This window comes from Chenopodium album, chromosome 6, assembly GCF_948465745.1.
Source record: "Chenopodium album chromosome 6, dcCheAlbu1.1, whole genome shotgun sequence".
Classification (NCBI taxonomy): domain Eukaryota; kingdom Viridiplantae; phylum Streptophyta; class Magnoliopsida; order Caryophyllales; family Amaranthaceae; genus Chenopodium; species Chenopodium album.
In genome coordinates, this window is record NC_137839.1 from 18103595 (window position 1) to 18126169 (window position 22575).

The following is a 22575-nucleotide window of genomic DNA, read 5'->3' on the forward strand; positions in this document are numbered from 1 at the left end:
GCCTTGTCTTTAATACTTTTGTCCACAACAATTACACTTATTGATCTTCTCTCTCCACCCATAAACCCTCTCCCCCCAATAGTCCCCACCACCAACCCAAATAGTGACCACTTACCAACACACCGAAGTAACAAGCACAAGACCATAACCACTAGGGATGTTACAATGTAGGCAAATGTTGGATTTCCCATTCCAATTCCCGCCTAACATTCTCATCCCCATCCCTGTCGCATGTCTAAGATTCATCCCTATCCCCGCAGTAACAAGTACCATTTCAAAACCATCCATGCCCCACCACCCACTTGGATATCCATCCCTACCTAATTCCCATACCAAAAACAACAATACTACGTTATATAGATTACAATAATTAAAAAAAAATGTTAATGTACATTTTTTTAAAAAAATATAAGTTTATTACAATGTATTATATTTTTTTTACCTTATTTTCATAATTCTTTATAATATACAATAATATAGATGTATACAATTTTAGTTTTCTAAATACTCTGTACATAGATGTGGGTATGGGGTTAGTACGAAGTGGGGTGGGACGAGTACAACCTAAAATCCACCCCCGCTCCATCACCACTGGCGAGTATGGTTTTTATCCTCATTCTCGCCCCACCACCCGCCAAACCAGGAGCCATCCTCGCCCCCGGGGCGGGGATCCTACTTGACCTGCCCCACTGATGTCCCTAATCACCACCACGTCCCTTCACCCACCTACTAATTAGCACCACCACCTATCTTCCTCTAGCATACCCACCAATTGCTACCACCACTTACCTTTATCCACTACACCTACCAACCCGAGTCTACCTACCTACCTACCCCTAGTCTGCCACCACCACAATCACCTACCTTCCTCTACCACCCATTCATTAATCGCCATCACCACATCCCTTCCTCCACAATGCCTAAGGATGCAATGGGGCGGGTCAAATAGGAGACCCACTCGTGGGCGGGGATCGTAGTGATGGTACGACAACGATCGAATTATAATGGTAGTGATGGTAATTGGGATTTGTTAAGTGGAGAGAGAAGTTTCGGCAGCAGTGGTAGGCAGGTTTTGTCGAGGGTAGGAGAGAAACTAAGGCAAAGGTAGGTGGTGGGTGACGGTGGTTCGAGTTTTGGAAGGAGGGCAGAGGGGAGAGAATTTAAGTTTCTTGAGGAGAGCAAAATATGTGCTTCCATGGACTATGGAAGTTTAAGGGGAAAGGGAGGAGAGAGAATGGGTTAATGAATTAAGGTACTATAGAAGGAGAATGGAGAGGAGGAGAGGGGAGAGAGTGGAAAAGGGTCAAAATTAGGGAGTAAGTTAGTGGGTTAAATAAATTAAACAACCAAGAAAACAAAATTAATTATTGGCAAACAATGCCAAAAATAGACATGGGAATTAAACAAGCAAACATAATTAATTAATTAGTGGCAAACAATGCCAATAATAAGGATTGAAGGAGTAATTATTAAATTAACCATCAAAACCATTTTTAACCATACTGGAATAATACTTGAGTGTGCTAAAGGGGAAAAAAGAGCATAATATGTACATTAATTTCATCCCAATCCACTTGGTACCAAAAGCAATCTAAGTAATATAAGCAATAGTTGTTTAGCCTTGATGCAAACATTTTAGTTCCTAAAAAACAGTTCATAAGCAAAGTGGGTTGTTTAGCCTTAATGCAAACATTATAGTTCCTAAAAAACAGTTCATAAACAAAGTGAAGAGATTACTTATACATATGCAAAAGCATTTGTTTTACGCTAATAACAAAGAAAATTATTCAAGTGATTCATTGGAGGTTCCGAATATAATACTTGGGAACGCCCCTCCAAAGACGTCCCCACTTCAAATACTACCGTCCCTGTTCAAATCTCACCTACCCCATACAAAGCTCACTACTGCCATTTTCCGTGCAACATAGCTAGGAAGTGAACATAATACAAGTACGACAGTACGGGCATTCTCCACAAGTTTGAAGCCATGGATTCAAGCATGAACTATGAAATCTATGTCCGCAAGGTAAATTAATGAGCTTGTTACCTTCCACAAAGCTCTCCAGACAGATACTGCAATCAGTTGATGCTTTGGACATTGGTTGAGTTACAGGCTTTTGTTGCTCCAAAAAAACATCATGTTGCAACTGGGAGAGGGCTTCTTTGGTGAGTCCTAGAGGTTTCCTTTGTGGTTCCCTTGGTGCAGACGGCTGATGTGCTCCCACAGGTAACTCAGGTGAATTTCTATATGCAGCTGGCTCTTCTCTTGAAACATCCGTTTCCCATTCTGCACCAATTACAAGCTGATGATTGCTGGGAAGACTAGGAGATGTTTCTCTGTTGTCTCTACATAAAAGGATGAACAACTTAGTAAACAGTAACAATGGAAAAGGTATGACATTAAGAAAATTTCTTTCAAAGGAAATGTCAACTCTTAAGCACTGACCTGTTTCCAGAAACAGATACACCTCTCAATCTTTGAACAAGCCTTTCTTTAGCAAGCAAAACAGACCCAGGCAGCATGTTGTTTCGATGATATCTTCCACTCAGACCATGCACGGTTTCTCTTTCATTGATTTCCCGTGAAGAAGAGTCGCCATTACAACCTTGTTGGTGTGATTCGCTCCCCTGTGTATGCACCAAATGTGACAGACAAATGCACAAGAGATGAGTTTATTTACAATGCTGTCATTAAATAGAAAACATCACTTTCTCATACGACAGAAAAGAATACTCGAAAACTACATAGCTGCTAGCCTGCTAGCATTGCAAAATGTGCAGGAAGAAAGTGGAATGTGAGATATTTAAACTTAAATAGAGTATAATATAGGTTTTAAGGTATTGCGAAAAATTAAAAACGAAATAGACATAATAATTAAAACTAAATTTTTTCTAGAAAAATCAAAATTAACCTTATTTTACTTATCTATCAAATTAATTAACCAACCCATGTATTGGTAAAAGTGTCTTGAAAAAATATCAACAACATTAAGATTTGTTACAAACGAGTGAAAAACAAATGAGGTAAATGTTTTTTTTTTTTTTTTTTTTTTTTTTAAATAAAAAAACTAAAAGAAATAATTAAAGAGAACCAACTAATACCTTCTTAAAATTTAGGGAATAATATATAAAAAATTTAAAAAATTTAAAAAAAGAAGGGAAATTGAAGGGATTTAAGAGAGGGAAAAAATATTAATAAGGATTTTTTTTTTCCCGGGTAATAGACTAATACTTCCTCCGTTCTATTAATATTGCAACAATGGACTTTTTGCACTATTCATCACTCTTGTTTGACCATATAATATGAGTTATACATTAAGCAAAATATAGTTAAGTGGGATCTTGTTGGATTCATCTCATTTAATACTTTCACAATATCAACTTTTTATAATTTTTACTCTTACACAATTATAGATATTTAGCATATAAAATGTGTTTTGGGATGCGTAATTTCCTCCTTGTTGCAATATTAACAGAACAGAGGAAGTAGTAATAGATTATAGTAATAGATGTGTGAATTCATAATGTTAGTTATTGGCGTAATTTTTGCATTAAACATGGATGACAACTAGAGAACACAGAGCATGATGGAATTGGTGAAAGAAATATGTAATGATGTGTTGGAGATGAAGTCAAAAACTACGAATAATAGTGTTGAAACATCAATTAGACCTCTCAATCAACGTCTTAAACATGAAGAAGAAATCAAATTGGTTGATCTTCTTAAATTTAATGGTGACCTTGATCTAAAAACTTATATGGATTAGTCAGAAGTATGATAAGGTGTTTGATCATAAAGGCATAAGTGAAGTGACGCCAAATGCTTACCTATGTTGCTCTTAATCTTTCTAAATATGTTTCCTTGGTGGTATGATATTGTAAGGTTTTGACCATTATGAACAAATGATGATTATTTAATTAACTTGTGTGTTAGAGATGTGCATGAACAAGTCACGAAAGCAAGAAAAATATTGAGTATGATAAACATCATTGTTGATGATTGTTCCCAATAATGAAGAGAACATGTCTAATTGCACAAATGTATTGTTGAGTTCTTTAACAAGATGAGTGGGAAAATTGAGAATGTTGTTCCTAGAGGAACAAACAAAGAGAAGTTTCGAGAGAAACAACGGAGCACATGAGGACCTATTAGTAGAAGCATATTTTTTTAGGAAGCCTTTAATTATGTTGAACAAGAGAATTTGTTTTAAACAAGCTTAAAATCAATATCAAAACTTCAGGTATTAACGACCACTTCGTTTTTAGGAGGAACATGAGCACACGAGACTCCATATCACTAGAATTCAGTTTTCCAAAGTTATTTGTCATTACATTATATTTGCCTACTTTCTAGGGTATAATATTATCCTAATAGATTTAATTTTTAAAATATAATATTATAATAAGATTTGTTTTTCTTCAATTTAACAAGATTAACTTATTATCCTAGATTTTAGGGATTTAGAGTTGACTTACAATACATTTGATATTATCTTATATAAAAAAAAAAAAAGTTTACAAAATAAAATCTGATTTTATTTTAGCCAAAAGCGTGTGAAAAAAGAATTTCAAAGTCGTTACCTTAAAGCAGGACCTTAGTTGAGAACTTGAGATTTTGTTTGTAAGGAATGAAATGAGCTTGGTTTAAAAATGCATTTAAAATCAAACAAATTTATATATTTAAATTGCCATGCTAGAAAATCTGTTTTAAAACTCGCATCTTTAAGAACAAGGACTTGGTCTTTGAGAAACTTGTGGCTAATCATTATAAATCGTGTTGATTAGTTGTTGGCAACTAAATGACCTATTATTGTTGCTAAGAATCAAGTTAGTTCGCTATTCGTAGGCCTGAAGATGCAAATGTCTCTTGATCACGAGGAATATGGGCTAGTTAATGCGTTTTCTAATCTTCTATAGATAGAACGTTTTAATTCATTTCAAATTGTATGGCTTTAGCGAGTCATCCCAAAGAATCTAGTTTTATCACTCCAATATGAAGTGGAATAGTTGTAAAAAGATATATATTTCCACTCCATGTTTTTGAGTCAGTTCCTTCGGATTCCAAGTTCCTTACGTGTCTGTTAGTGTGCACTATATTAGTTTTATAGAAGTATTATTTATCAATTATATGTATTTAAGAGTTGTTCAAGGCTTTCGGTTATCTCTTTGTAATGAAGAAAATGTAAGGGTTTAAGTCAACTCTCGTATCAAGGTAGAAATTAAGTAAGTTCCTTATGTGTATGAAAGATATGAGTAAAGCTTGAGAGAGAGAAAGACTATGGCTTCAGTTAAAAGAGAGAGATTTGTAGGAAGTCTTAGAGATGCAAAGCTTGCTAAGTGCTAACTATTAGAGGGAATAGTTATTGGGATCATGATTCAATAGAGGCACAAGTAGAGCTGTCAAAAGCTGACCCGACCCGAAATACCGACCCTAACCCGACCCTAACCCTAACCCGTCTGAACCCGAAAAAAATGGTGACCTGAACCCGACCTAAAACCAACCCTAGACCCGAGTTGACCCAAGTATTTGAGACCCGAACCCGACCATGACGACTAGAGAGGACCCGACCCGAATGTGACCCGTAAATTATTGGCCTGAACCGAACCCGATTCGAACTCGAGAATGACCCAAACCCGATTTAACCCGTCAAAACCCGAATTCAACCCGACCCGAGGTCAACCCGACCCGTTCCTAACCTGACTCGAATTTAAACCCGACCTGTTACAAACCCGACCCGAAATCAACCCGACTTGTTATTGACACGACCCAAATTCAACCCGACTTCTTATTGACCTGACCCGAATTTAAACTCGACCTATTACTAACCCGAAGTTTAGGATTTAGGAGTTTTTAGGATAAAAAGAGTACTCCGTATTGACTATTGAGTTTCAAGCTTTTTTTCAATTTATTAACATGGATTCCAATTATAAAACAAAAGTGGCATTTCTCATCTTACTTGACTTATCTCTTACATAATCCTCGTCAAAGAAAAACTGAATTGGACAACAACCAAAAAAAAAAACAAAAAAAAAAAAAAATGACTGAATCTTAGTATATTAAGGAAGGTTGCACTCTAATGGCGAGATTGACGAAATTTTCCACCATGAAATCACTAATGTGATTGATTTTATTTTTCCTAATTATCTTCAACTTCCTATATGAGTAATGAGCTATATGAGGACATGAGGTGATAGAGTATTAGAGTAGAGTTGTGACTCTATGAGCTGTCAATGTTTTTTAAACATATTTGAGGCAATATGAGGTGAGTGAGGTGTATCGGTGATAGTGATTTTGTCTAATTAAAATCAGCCAATTTTTATTTTATTTTTTTTTCTAAATTTATCTTATAAATAAACTTTTTTTTTTAATAGCAAAAACATTTCATTAATTAAAAGCCATACGACATCTACAATAGAGATTCGACGTTAACAAATACATAAGATTATAACCCGTAAATAAACTTCAAAATAAACTTCCATATAACTACTTATATTTTTTTTTTTCAAATTTTAGTATTCACTTGTTTATTTTAATATTTTTTTAAATGTTTTAAATTATGCAATTTGATTTGGAGCTTTAAAAAAAAAAATTTTAAATGTATTGACTTCAACCGAACCCGACTCGAACCCAAGAATGACCCGACTTGATTATAACCCGCAAATTATTGACTTGAACCGAACCCGACTCGAACCCGATAATGACCCGACCTGATTATAACCCGTAAATAATTAACTTGAACCGAACCCGACTCGAACCCGAACAGGACCCTAACTCGTTTAAACCCGTAAAAACCCGAATGTAACCCAACCTGTTTTTCACCCGACCCGAATATAACCCGACCTTTTATTGACCCGACCTAAACCCGACCCAAACCCGATAAGATGTATGACCCGACGTGACCCGACTCAAGCATGACCCAACCCGAACCCGACCCGCATAGGTCCCGACATTAACCCGTACTGACCCGACCCGAGATGACCCGACCCATACTAACCCGACCCACTTATCCGAATTGACAGCTCTAGGCACAAGTTTCGTGAAAAAATTGTTGGCCTTACTGGAAAATTTGAGTCAAAATCCCTTCGAGTCCAGGTTTTACACTTTCTATTAGGCTTACGAAGTTTTCCTCAAAATCTTTCTTGCACAATTTTTGTACTTGCAAGAGTGACTAGCAAGTTCAATAGTACAATTTACCCCCTTCCCCCTCTTGTAGAGTTTCATCTAAATTACATATGAGAACATGCAAGCTTAGAGAAAGCAAGATAAAAGTAAAATATTGATTCTAGGGTTGATCTTAAATTGAAATTGAGAAATGATATGTGCCTAGAAGTTACAAAAAGGTGCTTTATCATAGGCTCAATTCGGTGCAGCAAGGCAATGGTTCAATTGAAGAGTACATCAAAAAATTTAAAAGGTTGCAAGAACAACCCTGAAAGGTAATGGTTATTCTGGGGTTGTTCTTAAATTGAAATTGAGAGACGATGTGTGTCTAAAACTTACAAAAAGGTGCTTTATCATAGGCTCAATTCGGTGCAGCAAGGCAATGGTTCAATTGAAGAGTACATCAAAGAATTTAAAAGGTTGCAAGAACAACCCTGAAAGTTAATGGCGTGTGTTACTCAACTGTTACTCTGTTAGGCTGTCTTAAACTAGTAAAGGGCCAATTACAAATGTAGAGCCAACTAAATAATCTCTCAGTGACTAATATAAAGTGATTCAAGGAGAATCGACACCCAATTATAATAAACAAGCTTTACTTATTTCTAGCCAAAATACCATTAGGCCAACTTATGTGATGTGAGTTAAACTATAAAAGTAAAACTATATATTATACCTGTTTTATTGACAACTAATTTTAAGATTGGGGTCCCTTGAAAAACATTGTGCTCTATTCTATCAGTATGTTTGCATAGCCCAATTGCCTTGTCACCCATCATACCAAAAAATGTGTAATGGAAACAGTTAACTGGCTTCATTTCTAAGAATATGATGCTGAATATGAAAAAATATGTTACTCCGTAATCACCAACAGCTACATGTTCCAAGATTTTTGAAAAATGGAGAGAAAGGCTGAGAAACCATAACATAAATTTGATCTTGTTTAATTGAGGTAACTAAATTTAGGAGTCGATTCATTTACCAATTTAGAAAGAGAACATGACACTATACGAAGTAAAGGAACTTGGAAGAGACTACAAAGCTAAACTAATAGTTGAATGAGGATAAACCTTACGCAAATTGAGGCCACTCTTTTTCACAACTAATGTTTAAATTGCAGTGTAGCTATATACTACAATGACCAACTATCTTCAAACTACATTACTTACCAAAAGTCTCGTAAAAATCCTTAAATTAAACAGTGAACATCTCATGCCATAATGATCTAAGCGACGCGGAAAGTGTTGTCTGATATAGTCATCATGCTAAATGAGTTGCCAGCCTAGTTTATGCTTTTTGGAAAGCCTCCCCTGAAAATAATAAATGATTTCTTGATCCATTATCTTATTCTTCCTATTAAGGATAGTAAATATAGAAGAATCCATTTGAGCAATTGAATTACGCAGTCCAAAAATCCATTTTTCTAACTCCCCAAATGACATCAACCAGAAAAATTGGATTCATCTCCAATGGATCACTCTTTCTAAATTAGTAATAATGTTCACAAAATAGAATTATAAAACAAAAATTCTCATAAAAACACCTAGTCATCATAGGGTATTTTATGTACTTCAATGTTGTCACAAGTAATTTCAACCATTTACCTTTGACTTATTATTATCCCAATCACAGTACTACTATTCCTAGTCTCAAAATAAAGCTCAACTAACAAACAAAGACACAACCTAAGCTCCATTTTCAAAAGTCACCCATAATTATAGTTTCCAAAATTTGTGTCAATCAAAATTTTCATTTCACCTCAAATGCCCACGGTATGCTCGGGAGTCAGGACACTTTAACACCTTATTTTGTGCTGAATCATGGATTTTTAATTTTCACAAAATACCCGAGTCGGACACTTAATACACCTGTGAGTACAGAGTACCTGAGTTTAACTAACATAGCCTAAAATACGCAACCAATTAACCGCTACCCCACTGCATTTTTTTTTTCAAACCCAATTGTCAATTGATATAACATACCCACGATCTGAAAAAGCAGGTAGTCATAACAAATATTCCAGCTATTGCAAATAATACGAGTCTAAAAATTAATTCCACTTAGGTAACTAATTCAATCAAATCGAACCCCAATCAATAACAAAATAAAAAAATGACAAAGTGTAAAATTGAAAATAGAAGATAGAATTACCGGAATAGGAGAGCGAGGGGAATGATCATCAAAATTGACATGACGGTGACGACGATGAAGATCACCAACCTTACGATGATGGTGGTGGTGATGACGGTGTCGATGATTGGCAGTGACGGTAGTGTTGGTGTGATCGGAAGAAGTAGATGAAGATGAAGATGAAGCGGAAAAAGGAAAAGGAAGAAGAGGAGAACCAAAGCCTAAATCATCGAAGGTTCGAGAAGAAGATCGAGACCTTCTGCCGTAAAATAGCACTGCTGCGCTAGTCATATGCAAGAGGAGGAGAGAGAAGGAGAAACAGAGAGAGATAATTTGTAGGAGAGAGAAAGAAATAGAAAGAGAAAGAGAGATAATTTGGACAGGAATGGATGAGGGTAGGTGTACGGATGGATTTCGAGTGGATTATTTATTTTTATATTAGTAAATTAGGTTAGGACCAGTGCGTTTATATAAAGTCTATTTTAAATTTGTATACTTAAAAAATAAATCGCTATTATACATGAATATAAATAAGAATTATATATATTTTGTAATTTTAATTTTTTTATTTTAATCAAAATTATTATATAATATATGTTCAACTTTGTCTAATTTACAATTTAATGTAGGAGGTCATTTATTAGTGTGCTAATAAAAATTGTTTCAATTTCCAACAATAAATTGATAGGTTTTAATTGTAATGTAAAACCTTTCAATATTGAAATTTCAAAAATGTTAAATATAATAGCTCTACAAAAATAATAATAAAAAAGTGACATCATCATTGCATTTAGGCGGAAAAATTTTCATTGAAAAAGCGACTCGTGGACAATGGTGATGTCAACAACTTTTGTTTTAGTAATAATTAATTGAATTGTTTTATGGATTGGATTTTTTGGATAATAATAATAATACATAAAGAAATAAAATACAAAGTAATAAATAAAGAAAAGAAAAGAAAGAAAAACGGTTTTGTTTCTCAAATGGTCAAATTGTTTCTTTCATTGTACTTTGAAATGGAAACAGTCAACAAATCAATGGTTTTTTAAACCAACAAATCTTGTACTACGGAGTACTCGTAAATTTTATTATACTCCCTCCGTATTTTTTAAGTGTTACACTTTCTATTTTAGGCCATATTTTTTTTTTAAGTGTTACACTTTTTTTTAACAAAAAGTTATATTAAAATATTATATATCTCTCTTCTCATGGTTCTACTCAAACCCACTACTACTTTTTTATTATATATTTCCTCTCACATTCATTACTTTTCAATAAACTATTAACTTCACTATCTTTCTTTTACAATTTTTTAATACTCCAACTACCCCATTTACCTCTTATTTTATTTAATTCAATTAAATTGCCTAAAACTATGTGCCGGTCAAACTGTAACACTTTAAAAAACACGGAGGTAGTAAGATAATTAAATTAAGAGTAGCTTTTTTTATTTTTATAATAACTTTAATTTTTTTTAAAGATAATTTTATTTTGTAATGAGTTTATTATATTATAATACATGTATGTAATTTTTAATAGATAAATGTTATGAAACATAGGAAAATTTGCAAATTGCAGACTAGTTCAATTTTTTCATCAGTTTACGTATCGAAAAATATTCGATTAAGGTTTTAGGTTTCATTTTAGCTCTAAAAGATCCGAATTGAGCTCGGAATCAGCAAAATAAATAACATAAGTGCCTCCTTTCTACAGCAAAAAATAACTGCCCACAAATTGATATTTTTTTTATGCAAAACGAGGCACTTACGTTATTTTTTTTGCTAATTCTGAGCACAATTTGGAACCTTAAAGACTAAAATGGCCCCCAAAACATTTAAAACATTAGTCGAATATTTTTCGACACGTAAACCGATGAAAAAGTTGAATCAGACTGCAATTTACAATTTATAATAACTTTTGGGTTGTAATTTGCAATTTTTTTTAAAATGGCTGCAATTTGCAAAATATAAACTTTAAATGGCTACAATTGGCAAATATTCCTAAAATATAATATGATTAATCTAATAAATTATAAGTGTTTTTAGGAGTAAATTTATGTTAGGAAAAATGATAACCTTTGTACTCTCTCTGTCCTTTTATTATATGCATATTTAATTTCTCATTTTGCCAGGAGTTAAGAAGTTAAAGATTGCCTAAAACTAATAATTAGGAGTATAAATATGCATCTGAGGTTAGAGAGAGATAGAAAGAACAAAAAAAAAGTGGTTGAAAATAAGGATAGAGAAAGTATTGAGAATTGATGTTGAAGTACAAAAAAGAAAAAGAAGAAGAATGACAAATCATCGAAATGAGAATAATATTGTAAATAAGTATTACCTATAAATACAAAAAAAAGGGGGGGGGGGGGAAATTGGTGAATTAAAAGTCAGAAGATTGACACGTGATATAGTTAACGCCGTAAAATCAAAGTCAATGGTGACTTTCCAACCAATAGTAGTCTCTTTCAACCGTTATCCTTTTATATATAAGGTAGTTTTTTACAACTTTTTTTTATTAGATAGTTTCTCGCAAAAAAATTGTTTTATAAACTAGATTTTCACAAAATGTCCTAAATAGACACTTAATTTTGATGACCCAAAAAAGAAGTACAATGTAATATAAAGATGGAGGTAATAATAAGGATAACATTAAATATTTTTATGATAACTTTAACGTATTTAACAAAAACTTACAGTTTGTTTGGATAAAGAAAGGAAATGGAAAAGAAGGGGAGGGAGGAGAAGAGGAGAGGAGAGAAAGGAAGGGGGGGGAAGAATGGTGAGTTTTCTTTCAAATCTCTCCATTGTTGGAGGGATCAATTTTCTACAATTTAATCATTTCATTTCTCTCCCCTCCATTTCCCTCCCTTCCTCATTTGCTATCCAAATGAAAGATACTCCATCTCTCTATTTCTCTTCCCTTTCTTTCCCTCCATTTCCTTCAATCCAAACACACCGTTAATGAAAGTTTACCTTAAACAAGAATCGGTGTTTCTGAACTACGAGTATTTGGAAATGTCAATTGGAAGGATGAAAACGTTTACAAAATTGTTGCCGTATATATTTTGTTGCCGACAATTCTTAATAAAAGGAAAATTGTTAACGACTCCTTGAGTGCTCCATACTACTTATCATGGGGTGTTTGTGGCCACTATATTACTTTTTGCTCAAGACTCTCTTTGAAAATGATATTTTTGAATTCTTTGAAAATGCCAATCTCTATTGACGAATAATTGCTCATAGGAAATTAGGAATTAATTTCAGTACACATGGTAAATAACATTAGGAGTTTAATATATAATCAAGTTGCTTTAGCTTACACTTTGTTTGGCTAGAAAAAAATGGAGAAAAAAGAAAGAAGAGCAAAGGAGGACAAATTCTCTTGTTGGATAAAGGATTGAGGGAAGGGAAAGTAGAATGAGGGAGAGATATATTTCTCTCTCTTTATTAAATATAGTGGATTGCTAAATACCGCCAACGTTTTTTATCAAACCGCCAACAAAAGTAATGAAGGGACAAAAATACCCTTACTCATCCCCATTTGGCTTTCTCTCTCCTTAGTCCATCAATACTCACCCAAACGTCAACCACACCACAAATTAAAGCAACCACCACAAATTAAAGCAACCCATTTGGCTTTCTCTCTCCACGATCACCACCACCCACACCACCACGAGTCCACGACCACCACCACCCACACCACCACCCACCATCAACGCCCACAACCACCAAGAGTATATGTTGCCCACAGAGGCAGTCAACATCCGTCATTTAAACGCCGACCCACCACCTTCCCTCATCGCCAGGAAGGTGGTGTTGTTTATTTCCGGCGATCAGCACAACCGGCATTCATAACCGGTCAACCGAGACGGTAACCGGCGTTCAAAATCGGTTACCATGCCGGTTGACTAGTTTTGGACGCTGGTATCCGTGGTCAACCGGAGGCCAAAGCCGGTCAACCTGCACGACAATCGATTTTAGACGCCGGTAACGTTCACCGGTTTTGAATGTCGATTGATGACGCTGGAATTAATAATAAAAAAAAGTATCCTTTTCCCCGTTGTATTCGCTGATCGTTGCTACCTTTTACTCGCCGACCCCTTCACTGTCACAAAGCTTTAACCACCGTCGCCGCCGCTTCCTTACATTGTTGTGCTGCCACTGCCCTTTACCACCACCCAATGTGGTTGTATGGTGGTTGGTGAAAATTGACAGCAATGGTGATTGTGGATGGTCAAAGAGAGAAAAAAAAAAAGAAAGAAAGAAAGAGTAAGGGTATTATTGTCTCTTCACATCAAATGTTGGCGGTTTGGATAAATATTGTTGGCGGTGTTTAACACCCCCCTAAATATAACACCACGTCCAATATTAAAGAAATTTGAAGGTAAAATTGAGCTGACACTTTCCCTCCCCTTCCTTTCCTTCGTTCTTTGCTATCAAAACAAAGCGTTAATTCAGCAGTATTATGGAGTATTAGATTACAATGGATTACTCTTTCTAAATTAGTAATAATGTTCCCAAAATAGAATTATAAAACAAAAATTCTCTAAAAACAATTGGTCATCATAGTGTATTATATGTACTTCAATGTTGTCACAAGTAATGTCCTTAAATGTTGACTAATTAGTTACCCCAATCACATTAGTACTATTCCTAGTGTCAAAATAAATCTCAACTAACAAATAAAGACACAACCTAAGCTCCATTTTGAAAAGTCACCCATAATTATAGTTTCCAATCAAACTTTTCATTTCACCTCAAATGCCCACGATATGCTCGGGAGTCAGGACACTTTAACACCTCATTTTGTGCTAAAAACACGGATTTTTTGTTTTTACAAAATACCGGAGTCGGACACTTAATTCACCTATGAGTACGGAGTACCTGAGTTTATCTAACGTAGCCTAAAATACGCAACCAATTAACCGCTACCCAACTGCTTTTTTTGTTTTTTAAACCCAATTGTCAATTGATATATATAACATACCCACGATCTGAAAAAGCAGGTACTCATAACAAATATTCCAACTATTGCAAATAATATGAGTCTACAAATTAATTCCACTTAGGTAACTAGCTCATGTTGGAGTTGTAATTCTTGTAATGCAAATCGGAGTGTTGTTACTCTTTAGCGACGTTGTGTGCATGGAGCTAGCAAGAGAGCTATAGATGGCATGGCAAGTAAGCTACGCAAGGTCGAGCTAGTGTTAGAGCTATAGATCACATGGTATATGAGCTACGGCAAGTCCGAGCTATAGCTCGGATGGTAGCTCGTATGGTCGCTCTGCTTGTGGCAGGGGAGAGCTATAGCTCGCGTGCTAGCTCGCTGGGCTAGTTGCTTGCGGCAGGGCCGAGCGATAGCTCGCTCATATGAGAGCGAGAGCTCGGCCGCTCGTGGGCTTATCGTGGAGGCCTTGTTTGCTTCATTTATATCTTCCCCCCCCCCCCCACATATATATATATACTCCTAAGCCGTCAAATTAAAAAAACATACAGTTTTGTTATCTCTGGAAAACCTAAACACTAAAACACAAACCTACCTTTTTGAGATCTGAGCATTTCTTGAGCAATTCCAACCTTTGATTTGGGTACACAAATTGCAAAGGTCGTTGTGTAAAACTTGGGGGCATGCGTCATCGAAAAACCTGTACCGGTGGTGGCGTATTTTGCTTCTAAGTCAGTGGGTTCCAAACCACGGCACAACAGAAGCAGGACAGGTCTATGATTCGAGTATGGCGGTCGAATTTGTTCCAAGGAAGTTCTTGATTTTTCTATTATCATTCATGGAATCAACAAGTATTTTCCCAACAATTTAGAAGCGAAATAAGTATTTAATTATACTGTTGATTTCTTGAATTTGAAGATTGTATGAGAATTTGAAGCAAGCATATTCGACTGATATTCAAGAACCCTAATTTAATTATGAGACTTTTAATATAGTTGGCATATTATTTTTGCATCCTGTGCAAATCGGATGAGATTTATGGAGCAAGACTGACCATAATTTATACAATAAATTTATTTATTTCTCTTGCGATCAAAATCAAGATGGAACTCGTTCGTGTTCGACGTGGGATATATTGGAAGTGCTCTCTCCGATATTACTCCCTCCGTCCTATAATTACAGGCAAATAACTCTAAAAAGTACGGTTTTTAAGGAGGATGGAAAAAGTAGAGGAATATTTTATGAAAAAGCTAAAAAGTGAAGAATGTTGATAAAAAGTAGAGAATATTGTATGGAAAAGTTAAAAAGTATGTAATGATTTTTTAGGTATGTGTGTATTTTGTATGGAAAAAGTGAAAAAGTAAGTAATGATTTTTTTGGTATGTGTGTAATTTGTATGGAAAAGGTAAAAAGTAAGTAATGATTGAGTGTTATTTTTAGTAATAGGAGGAACATTTTGGGACACCCAAAATAGTATATTTGCCTGTAATTATGGGACGCAGGGAGTATATATTAATCGGCTACACTATTTGATTCACTATTTAATTCTAGCAAGGAAATTTAATGGATAATGGATTAGTGTCAAAGTATGAAATATTGGTTTTGTGCTCTCAAAGTTTTTGATCTGGTGATTGTTCGACGTGGATTTAAGGAAGTTAAATCCTTTAATATCAAAGTATAATCAAGTGGCTTCATTATTTCTCAAATTTCCTACGTGTAAAATCCTATGTTTTTAAATCATTACGGATGGTCTTTTCAATGAGATCTTTTTTTATGCATATGACAATAATGTTAATCAAAATTACGCACATGAAATACTTAGAACGTTTCGAGTCTCATCCACTCATTCTAAATCATTGTCGAAACGAATTCAGGAATTAAAATAGAAATCCTCCCCAGTGAAGTCGCCAAAAACTGTAGGGAATAAATTCAAGCGTTAACCCCTAGCTTGAACCCCACTGTGATCATACACTAAAGTACGGTGGCGTCCAAAGGGAAGAAGATAGAGCAAAAGAGTCGCCAACAAGTTTTAGGAACTTGTAAACCATTCACAGGGTGAAGGTTACACCCCTTAACGATCCAAGAGATCGTCAACTCCATAAGGTCTAGAACCAAATAAGGGTTCGGGGATGAAGGTACAAATCCAACCTAAAAGAGATTGAACCTACCCTAATAATAGGCCTCTACTTTATTCTGATCGTATTCATGTGCGCTTTCTAATTAACATGCAATCAATAGGATTACCCTAAACCTGTTTATCTATGTTGGTTGAATATTAATGCACAAATAAACTATTATTGGCGATCACTTGAATTATAATCAAATTAACCCTAAACAAGATTATTAATTATCTTATTAAGCGTGATTACAAGTACCAATTCCTTTTAAACATGCATAAAAGGTGTGATCAAGCATTAAAAATAAATATCAAGCAACATAATAATAATAATCAATATCATGAATAATAATATCATCATAAATAATAATAATTATAATAATCATAATCATAATAATCATGTTAAAGCATAATAATAGCAAGACCCTAGGCATGATACTAACAAGATTAATAACAAACCCTAGCATTTCACTAAGCAATAAAAATCAAATCTTTAGCCATAACATAATACTAACAATCATAAATATTAGGAAGAGAATAAAAGGCATCGTAACAATCATATTTAATATTAAAAATACCCTAGACATGATACTAGGAATATCATAATAACAATATAAACATGATTTCTACATCAATAAATCAATAAAAACCATTAAAGCACTTACTTTGATGCCTCGTACCTCTTTCTAATAACAAAATACACATGTTAGTAACTTCAAGGAAAATAATAAACAAAACAATCAAATCAAATAATTGAATTAGAGATTTGGGACCAAACTCTCAGAAATTAAACCTTTCACGTTTAGGGCGAAGGCAACTTCGAATATGGCTAGATGTTTCTAGATCTTGTGAATGCGGAATTTTGTATGAAAAAAGCAAGGTTTGAGAAAGAAAGAGAATAAGAGAATTGATTAAGAGAGGATTAGAGAAATCTTAAGGAGAATTAGCGAATGATTAAAGAGAATGAAAGAGAATTGAAAATTGATTGTTAATGAGAATTGGTGAGTGAAAACGGAGTTTTAAATACGTTATTTATAGAGAAATCAGCCAAAAAGATAAAATATTAAAACAGAGCATCTGGCGCACGTTAAACAGAGCTAGCGCACGCAAAACAGAACTGGCGCCAGCACCAGCTGATTGGCGCCAGGCGCGAATGGCTAGCACCAGGCGCTAGGCCTGGTTCCAGGCGCCAATGCCTGGAGTCAGGCGCCAGGCCTATTTTTGACGCGTTTTCGAAAATCAGATAAGTTTGCCGTACTGGAGGATAAAATCGTATATTTTCCTCGAAAATGCTATTTGATTTTAATTAAAACTCTGAAAAGTCAACAAAAGTCAATTTATCAATGCTAATTGAATTAGGAATGAAAAGAACCTTCTAGAAGAATCTAGAAAACTAAAACCATTCCTAATTGCATTAGGAATGATAAATCATATTAGGCTCTCTCCTAGATCATTGGGCCGCATATAAGGCTCAAACCGGGTCCAGTTTAGTAAATTGGCCATAACTTCCTCAATATTCATCGGAATTGGGCTTATAATATATCGTTGGAAAGCTCTTGTCAAGCCCCTTCCAACTACACTACTACTGGACCCATATCATGGACCAACCAAAATGGATTGGCTGTTTTCTTAAAATAAGTTTTTAAAAACAGAGAGAAGAGAAAAGAAATTAAAACTATCCGCAACACTAGACTTTCCACACTTTCACTTCATTCGATTATGATTCGACGTGAAAGGCACTCATCACTGGGTTTGGTTTTGGGGAGACACAAATGGGTGTCTACAGAATCCCCCACTTTGACTGAGTTTGGAGAAACGCAAGTTTCGAAAACGAAAGTCAAAGTATCGATAAGGACGGAGAATGATTCAGAACGTTCTGAGATCCTAAACCACTCTTGTAACGCCGATACCTGCAAAACAATCATTAGTTAAACAGATAAAAGAGTTAACAAACGCGTATCTTGCACCGTCGAGCATACGTCTCTGAAAGTAACCGATTTGCTGCATCCTTGTTGTTTTGATGACCTCCTACAAGCTAGAGAATGCCATCACGCTTGAAAACTGCTACGCCCGTAACTGCTTCCAATATGGAAGATTGCCTCGCCAGAAACGATCCTCCTCCGCTATGATAGTATTCCATGTCCAAGGGAATACTATCGAAGATTATTTCTCTTGAAACAATCCTCAGTTGTTTGTGACAACTCTCCATAATCTAGGGAACGCCACCTTGCTGTTTCGATGTTCACTCATCTCTGAACAAAGAGCTTCTTTTTTTATATGTTCATGCGTCTCTAAACAAAGAGCTTCTTTTTTTAAGTATGTCCACGCGTCTCTGAACAAAGAGCTTCTTTTTGATATGTTCACGCGTCTCTGAACAAAGAGCTTGATATTAGGATGCCCACGCGTCTCTGAGTGAAAGAGCTTGAAAATAGGAGATCTTTGATGACATGTCCACGCGTCTCCGAACAAAAGAGCTTTTGAATGATATGCCCACGCGTCTCTGGAGCAAAAGAGCTTGAATGAAATGTCCACACGTCTTTGAACAAAAGAGCTTTGATGATATGCCCACGCATCTCTGGACAATAGAGCTTAAATGATATGCCCACGCGTCTCTGGAGCAAAAGAGCTTGATGGAAATGTTCACACGTCTCTAAACAAAAGAGCTTTGATACTTGAACGTTTGTTGCGATAATATTCTGAAGAAAAATTTCCGAAGACCAACGTTTGTCGATCTCTAAAGCTCGCCTGAACTTTGCTTCCGCTAAAACCAGTATGTCGGTGTCTCCGTGATTAGGCGCTTTAAGCTAAGTGAGACGATCTTTCATCAGGTCGTTCACTTATTGTGATTGTAATCAAACTGACTACTTAATCATGTCAAATTGCTTATAGGGGCAAACTGGCGTACCAAGGAACCCGAAATTGCTGTATGAGGTCGAAATCACTTTTCTGAGAGGCTTCGAGCTCTGTCGTTGCTGAGATATCTCCGGCGCCAAGAATTGACTCTGTCGCCGAACGTTGTGATAGGGTCTTCCCTATTCTACTGCACCTGTATTTATTTTTTACTATAGAACTTTGCCAATTTCTTTAATTATCTTAGGGTTGACCTAAGGTTTAACATTGCTTGACTCATCGACTTGACACGACTCAAGGTATAAACTTGACTCGCTTTGATTGACTGACTCGAGGTTGACTCGACTCAAAGTAAAATTACACGTGTGACTCATGACCCGTGTGTGCATTGTAATGTGATCGTGCGACTCGAAAAAATACAAAAATGCAAAAAAATTTCCGTCATTTTTGTGGAGGGTACCGACTTTCTCCCGAAAAAGAAAGACGCGAAAAAGAATCGAAAGTTTAGTTTTGAAGATGCATGTTGAATGAGCTTAGGTTGTGCAAGGATTAATTCATCCTAGGCTATCTCAACTGTTTACTCCATGATGAAAGTATTTGGGTAACTTAGGCACGGAGGCTAAGTACTTCATACTTCGTGATGCAATGACAATTATGATTGATGAGTGATGAGCGATGTGACAAGGCATGCTTTATGTTAAGATTTCATGACAAAGGGTTCCTAAGGGAAGTATATTTGGTCATGTATCTGTGATGTGTGTGAAAGTGACACTAAAGTTAGGCCACAAGAGCTAAGTCTGTGGAAAGATATTATTTCAAGAAGAGTCAAATGATGGTGACTCTTAGGCTAGGTAAGCTAATGATGTAGGGATCAATCCCCCAAGTCTAGATCTAAGTGAATAGGGATGAGCATTGGAGATCCCTTGATGTGATCATGGTGCAAGTGTGTGAATGTGAATATGAATGCATGTTTATTACGGCCGCACCCCTTTGTAAGGTTACCTACGTATCCGTTAGGAATCAGGCCGAACGTAGCTCTAACCGAACCTCGCACAAGTGTATGTATACCTCAAAAAGGGCTTTTTAAGGGTTGTAACGTGGTTAGGCTAAAGGTTTAAAGAAGAAGGGGATAAAGGCTCAAGACCCTCGATAAGCCCCCAAGGTGTGCAACCTTGCTTTTGAATCTTTATATTTTTATGCTTGAGGCTTTTAACTCTTTTTTAGCCTTTTCTTTTTCTTTAGCATTTATTTTATTTTTATAAGTGTGGGCAATCCCGATCATGCGGTCTATCACTCACTTGGCATTCATGTTTCTCAGGCACGGTACCGAGCACTCGATAAGAGACGCAATATGAGACGTGTTCTTATCAAAGACATTTTCATATCAAAGACATTGGAACACTTGCCCTTTTGTACACTTTTATTTTTTTTTTGCTATTTTTAATCTTTTGAAGTCACTCAAGCTTTTTATGAAATTTAAAATTGCATAAGTTGCACACAATCACATCCCAAGGTTAGGTAGATATGGGTTGAAAAAATGAAGGGTCTATCGTTAGACGAGGCTCAAAGTGGTTTATGAAGAAAGGATTGTATAATTGAAGGGTGAAAGGTAATAGAATGTGGCTACAAGGGGTGCCTCAAATCATTGGTATACCTTGTGCTTAATTCGACATGAGTTTTTTTTTATTATTATTATTTTTTTTTTATTATTTATTTATTTATTTATTTATTTTTTTATGCAATGTAATGAAATGATCATATATAAGGAAATAAATGCTCATTTTATTAAAAGAAAAGGAAAGAATCTACAAAATTAATCTAAGGAGAATAAAAAGGTGCCTATGCTAGACTTATTGAGGAAAGGGTAAATAAAATTAATCTAAGGAGAAAAAGGAGGTCACTAAATCTTGTCGTTGAAGCTCGCCTCTTGTCTTGTGTTGTTTCATCATTGCCCTCATTTTTAGTTTGTCAATCACATGACTCAAACTCGATTCAACACATATGGATGGAAGAAGTGAAGAAAACTTGGAATAGAAAGTGAAGAAAAATGATGTAGATGGAGGAATATGAAGGATTAGGAGTATGTAGAATGTACCCCAATTCAAATGACGGAAAGACCGACTCATGCATAGACCTACGACATGGTCATGGTGATGTGTACTCAAAGTGTGTGCTAAGACTAGTGAGTGTAGGTGACACGTTAAGACTCGTGTTATGACCATGTGGCTAGACTATGTGACTAGACTCGATTAAAGACTAAGTTAAGACCTCACGTATATGCATTAAACTGGATAGGCTGTGGTATTTTAGTCATAACTTTTGATCTGTGACTCTGATTTAGATGAAACCAACGCCAAATTAAAGATAAAACTCGGGGCTACAGATCCATAGGCTGTACGACTCGTATTTCTTTCTATAACTCCGGCTATGAACAAAACAAGTTGACGTTTGTGCAGTATACGGGAATAAAAATCCGGGTTGACTTAAAGGAACTATGACTCGATTTTATGTTTATTAGCTCAAATTAATAAATTAATTAATTAAACAAAGTCCTTTAGTCATTAATCAGTTTATTTATTCTTAACACAAGTCAAACAAACGGTTAGGAAAAATCACATAGAGTATGCACAACAAATAATGCACAATTAGTTAAGTAGGCACAATATGATGCAATGAGTTTGCAACCTAACCATGGCTCTAGTTCTCTAAAGTTCGGGATATGGTTTGGTCAATAGAGGGTACATGGTTAATTGTCCAGATGCACTGCGCGGAAGCCTAACCGTGAAGGGTTGGCGCGAATGGATGGGACACAGTCTCGGATGTACCCTTTGTTGCACGGAGCGTTCAATCGGGTAGATGGAGCATGAATTCCCACAGGGTTATGTCCATATGTATAACACATATGGGTTTCGGAAAAGTGAGAAAAAAATTCAATAAGGAAGTAGGATCGAGAAAACAATACGAAAAACCGGTCGAAATTAAAACGCATATTTCTGGCTCGGTATTGAGGGAAGTTGGCGCCAGCAATCAGAGACTGGCGCCACATTTTATCTGTAGCGCCTGGCGCCAATGCTGGCGTCTGGCGCTACGGTTAAAATTGTGGCGCCAATGCTCTGGCCCCTGGCGCTACTTCCCACATGCCTCAGCAGCTTTCTGTGCTCGATAAAATTTTCCAGTTTCGCGCGGTGTTATTTCGGTCCTAGTTGTGAAAGATATTTCTCAAATTTCCTACGTGTAAAATCCTATGTTTTTAACTCATTACGGATGGTCTTTCCAATGAGATATTTTTTTATGCATATGACAATAATGTTAATCAAAATTACGCACATGAAATACTTAGAATGTTTCGAGTCTCATCCACTCATTCTAAATCATT

At 35.7% G+C, this 22575-nt stretch overlaps 1 protein-coding gene across 2 annotated transcripts; it reads right to left on the reverse strand.

The window, feature by feature from the left end:
* Window positions 1-1695: 1695 nt before the first annotated feature.
* LOC145635933 (putative E3 ubiquitin-protein ligase RHY1A) lies at window positions 1696-9685 on the reverse strand. Of its 2 annotated transcripts, none has more exons than XM_081687319.1 (3): window positions 9311-9685; window positions 2447-2628; window positions 1696-2337 (listed from the first exon to the last, which is right to left on the reverse strand). In XM_081687319.1, the coding sequence occupies exons 1-3, from the start codon at window positions 9578-9580 to the stop codon at window positions 1929-1931; spliced, it is 861 nt and encodes a 286-aa protein (XP_081543445.1). In that variant the 5' UTR covers window positions 9581-9685; the 3' UTR covers window positions 1696-1928. The 2 variants fall into 2 exon arrangements, with proteins under 2 accessions (XP_081543445.1, XP_081543444.1); XM_081687318.1 differs by having other exon boundaries at window positions 1696-2346.
* Between the last annotated feature and the right edge of the window lie 12890 nt (window positions 9686-22575).

Excerpts from the sequence above, each read along its gene's own strand:
- LOC145635933 (XM_081687318.1), bottom strand. The coding sequence starts at position 9,580 with ATGACTAGCGCAGCAGTGCTATTTTACGGCAGAAGGTCTCGATCTTCT. Across the intron at positions 2,629-9,310 it reads CCCCTCGCTCTCCTATTCCG|GGGAGCGAATCACACCAACA; the intron begins GTAATTCTATCT and ends GTGCATACACAG. Across the intron at positions 2,347-2,446 it reads GTATCTGTTTCTGGAAACAG|AGACAACAGAGAAACATCTC; the intron begins GTCAGTGCTTAA and ends CCTTTTATGTAG.